The 4,194-nt window shown below is 38.7% G+C and overlaps 1 protein-coding gene across 1 annotated transcript; it reads right to left on the bottom strand.

Annotated features, from left to right (window-relative positions):
• Positions 1 to 185: 185 nt before the first annotated feature.
• Tip60 (Histone acetyltransferase Tip60) lies at positions 186 to 3,215 on the bottom strand. The gene is made up of 5 exons (XM_018023652.2): positions 3,083 to 3,215; positions 2,931 to 2,988; positions 2,454 to 2,522; positions 1,291 to 2,371; positions 186 to 1,145 (listed from the first exon to the last, which is right to left on the bottom strand). Exons 1-5 carry the CDS (start codon positions 3,125 to 3,127, stop codon positions 1,037 to 1,039), a joined length of 1,362 nt encoding a protein of 453 aa, XP_017879141.1. The 5' UTR covers positions 3,128 to 3,215; the 3' UTR covers positions 186 to 1,036.
• Positions 3,216 to 4,194: the final 979 nt, after the last annotated feature.

Genomic DNA, 4,194 nt, shown 5'->3' with positions numbered 1-4,194 from the left:
TATATACACACACATAAAAGATGCTGTATTTAAAGAATCTCTTTGAAGTTTCATTTATACTCTTCCTACCGAGTCACGGCACTTATGAGAAAATGAAGAAAATCTAAGAACTCGGGATTTCTTTTTTTCTACTTCTAAGTTCATCCTGTTCTAATGGTAAAAATTAATTCTATCAAAAATACACATTTCCAGAGAAAAATACTTTTTATTTCGCACTTTATAGGTAACTTTCCGTTATGGTTGAACAATCGGATCAAGACGGATGATTTATAACCGAGACTTTTTCTCACACTTAATTAAACACAGCCGGTGATAACATATTGCCGGAAAAAGTATTCATATTTCATTTAAGTAACAAATGGAATCCGATTGTTTTAAATATAATTCTTTTTTATTTTTTTACTTTATTTCTCAATTTACAATCAGGCAAGTTCGAGTATCGACTAATACGTGGTTGAGTGATGTGTGCACAGTTGTGCGCATACAACTTCTGTTGTATATGGTAATTGCTTTCGGAAGTGTCGGAATTAAAAAAGGGGCACGCACGAACCTTTCTTCTTACGATCTTACTCGAAACCTCGGGGAATTATATATAATTACGTATTACTTCAAAATTATCGATTGCGTTTCACATTTTTTCATTTTTTCAGGAAATGAGACGCACGTTATAAAATCAGATTTATTTACAACTCTACAAGACCGATTTATATTTCTGTACAAATAGCTGATTCGCAAAGATGTATGCGAAACGGTTAAAAAATTCTGTCACCATATTAAAACATTGCTTCTGACTCTAGACGGAAAGCCAGTTAACAGATAGATTTCTTATTATCGTCGTATGAAACATCGCTAACCTCGGTTGCTCCACACACAGTCTTATTAAAAGAAACACAGACCCGATACGGTCAATGTGTATTATGTACAAGTCATTTTGTACAGTCGCTAAATCGAACGATTAGTCACTCATCTAGGGGATCCTGAAAACAACTTCGAGACAATGTTAGGGTGGTCTTATTGTCAACATTTGAACGTCACTTCACCACTTTGCCCTAACACTCCAGTCTTTTGGTGTCCAATGAAGACACTTAGGATCTATTCTGATTTGCCTCTTTTCCATTGCGGCCGAGTGTTGCTCGATAATCTCCCTGCGAATTAAACATGTATTTGTCAGTGAGATACGGCAAGAGAAATCTCTCGTAAGAAAAGCTAAACTGCGTTCTCTCAGACAAAAGATGCATTGTCTGCACGACTTTTTTTCCCTAACGACGCATTGACTATGTAGCCAATTACCTATTCAATGTCACAATATATTGTCCTTTGTAGTAATTAATGAGATTCAAGTTCTGTAACGTCGATATCACGTCTTCTTTTTTAATCGACGTCAGCTCGCAAATCTCACTTATCGTGATCTGAGGCTTCTCATTTTCTACTAATGGCTTTATGTTCAACAGTATGTCCAGTATGGTATGTGCCCAATAACTTCTGTAAGAGAGCAATCCCAAGTCGGACAACGGTTTTTCAGGTGATCCTGTTTTGCCCTCGAACTTGGATAGTTCGTACGAGAATTCTATCAATAATTTCCCATAACCCCGTCTTTGATAGGGCGGCAGTGTTAGGATACAGGCTACGTTATGATCCTCGGTCGACTCTTTCTCTTTCGAGAAGTAACCAACAATGTGGAATCCTCTACAATCGAAATCTGTCATTACGTAGAACAAGAATGGATCCGTGTCGTAGTAAAGCGTTTTATGATCTAAAAATAATTTTGCCAGTAGGCAAAGATTTTGTGCGTAATTCTTATTCTTTCGACCGTCGATTTCGAAGAACGATATCGAGCCTTTCCTATATATTTCGTTGCCAGGAGGATGCCTCAAGTTACACTTTGCTAAATGCCTTTCTAAACATTTTCGACTTTTTCTATATTTCAGACAGAACTCGCAAATGTATATACACGATATGTTCACCATCTCTTGTGGATAAGGGCTGAAATACCAGGGTCTTATCCTATGACGGCCTAATTCGATGAGTTCGATATTTTTCATCCGAGTAACGATATCATCGTGATGATGAGCAACCAACGAACCGGTCGGCCTTGGACCGGGTGTCTGTGGCGGGGCATCCTGAGAATCTTCGTTTTCTATAAATGTTGCCTTTCTCTTTCTAGACATTTTCTTCTGTAACGCAGCCTGTAAAACAGCCGAACCATTGACTGGTTCATTGCTAAGGCTACTAGGACTAGGTGGTCTGCTGAGTGCTTGTTTTTTGGGGGTTGCTGCACCAGTACCTGGTGTGGTACCATCCCGCCGAGGATATTGGACTTTCCTAGTGTCCAAACAATCTTCCGTAACCCATTCATCTAATCGTTTATTAACTAAAATATCGTACATTTAGTTAAATGGGTGTTTCTGTACATACATAAAACGCCTCTCTTCTAAATTCGCGTTTATACTTACAATCTACATAGTGAACATAATAACACTTGACACCATGTACTTCTTTAACACTGATGATTTCAGCAAGAGCTGTGGATGACAAAAGGAACGCTTTGATAAACCCTTAGCATCAACTAAATCAATGGGATTGTGATCAAGTCCCGAGAAACAACAGAAGAAATGTATGTACACAAACTAACACCATCCAAAATACCTAAGCATAACCTAAAAACGAAACTAATCACGATGCACAAACAATGAGCGCCAATAATTACTTAAATCGAGACTTCAGATTTTCGTAATATGATTCAAACGTAACAGTCGATCGAGAAAAGAGCACAAGTTTGTAGAATGAATTGATAATGCGATTCAATGACACACTTCTCAAATGATTTATCGTTCATTCATATATGCAATTTGGACAAGAAAATCATAATTTTCCGAGAATACATCGTCGTGTGAACAAAGGCTGGTCATAAAAATAAACGTTTTACTCACGCCAATCATCGGTTCCGTGCATTCTTACTGGTAAACGGCAGCCTTCCACTAGTGAATTCTAAAAGTGAGGTTAAAATATCAGTACAGCCCAGTATTGCCGATTAGCCAAGGAATCATTGGCATAATCGTGTCAGACGTAACGTAGAACTTACCACCGAGTCGCATATTGTCTCGCGCTCGTCGTGTTCCTCGATCATTTTAATCACAATTGAAGAAACTTTCGACCGAACACGATTTTGTTTCGAAGCGTTCACGGTACTGACGCGAGCGCCTCCACTGCTTATTTCTCATACAACGTGAACTACATAAAGTAGACTCAATCGAGAGCTCGAATATCGAATTGGCCCTGCTAGGTGCCCGCGATGCATTTTAAATTCAAAGCACTGATACACTCACTCAGACTCAGACCACCGAGGAAATACTACCAGAGTAAAAGGGCTAAAGAGTGGCAGTGCCCATGTAATCGTTGGAACAGCGAATGATGTCCAATGGGGTTCAAAACACAGTAGGTGAACGCGCTTCCCGGTGGAGAAGAGGATTTTTCTTGTATTTGGCAACTGTTCAGCACCGACGAGTGTTTTGCTTTCTGTTTCTTATTTCGGTGGCTATAGGGCGTCAAAAATTGTCGTTTTTTTCGTGGGACATGAAGTCCCACAAGACTGCCACTCTTTAATAATCTCCTCGGTGCTCAGACCGTTTTATACTACTATATTATTTTAATGTCACAATTGATCGCCGCCTTATTTGTATGAACGATCGGTTAAATATTTTAAATCATCGCCTTAACAATTTTTGACCGAGAACAATCAAATCTTGGATAAATTCTAAATAATCAATGGTCAAACATCAGAGTCTCCTAAAAATAATAGAAACAAAAGGGAGATGTAATTTAAACTCGTAGCATCAAATGAAATTCCCACTTTAATAATGAAGTGAGACGTAGAGCGTGCGCGATATAATTGAGTAAGAATAATTGAAAGGAGAACAGGAGCCGGACAGGGTTACGCGACACATTGCGGAAGGTGCTCGCACTTAAGCGCAATTAATTCTGAAATGCGTATCATTTCGGAAGAGGTGAATTTAGTGTAACGCGTGTATCTTAACAATTGCGACGTCCTCGTCATTCCTTTTAACGTTTGTAACGTAAAGCTGTATTAGACAGTCAAGACAATTCAAGATGACATCTTATTCTACTTTACCCGCTGTGAAATAATCATATCTATACCGTAGTTCGTGAGTCTCTTGCTCATACCACCGACTATCT

The sequence above is a fragment of the Ceratina calcarata genome, unplaced genomic scaffold, assembly GCF_001652005.2.
Source record: "Ceratina calcarata isolate Rehan_Ccalc_2016 unplaced genomic scaffold, ASM165200v1 scaffold309.2, whole genome shotgun sequence".
Taxonomy (NCBI): domain Eukaryota; kingdom Metazoa; phylum Arthropoda; class Insecta; order Hymenoptera; family Apidae; genus Ceratina; species Ceratina calcarata.
Note: the sequence above shows the minus strand (reverse complement) of the source record. Positions and strands in the feature narration are given on the sequence as shown.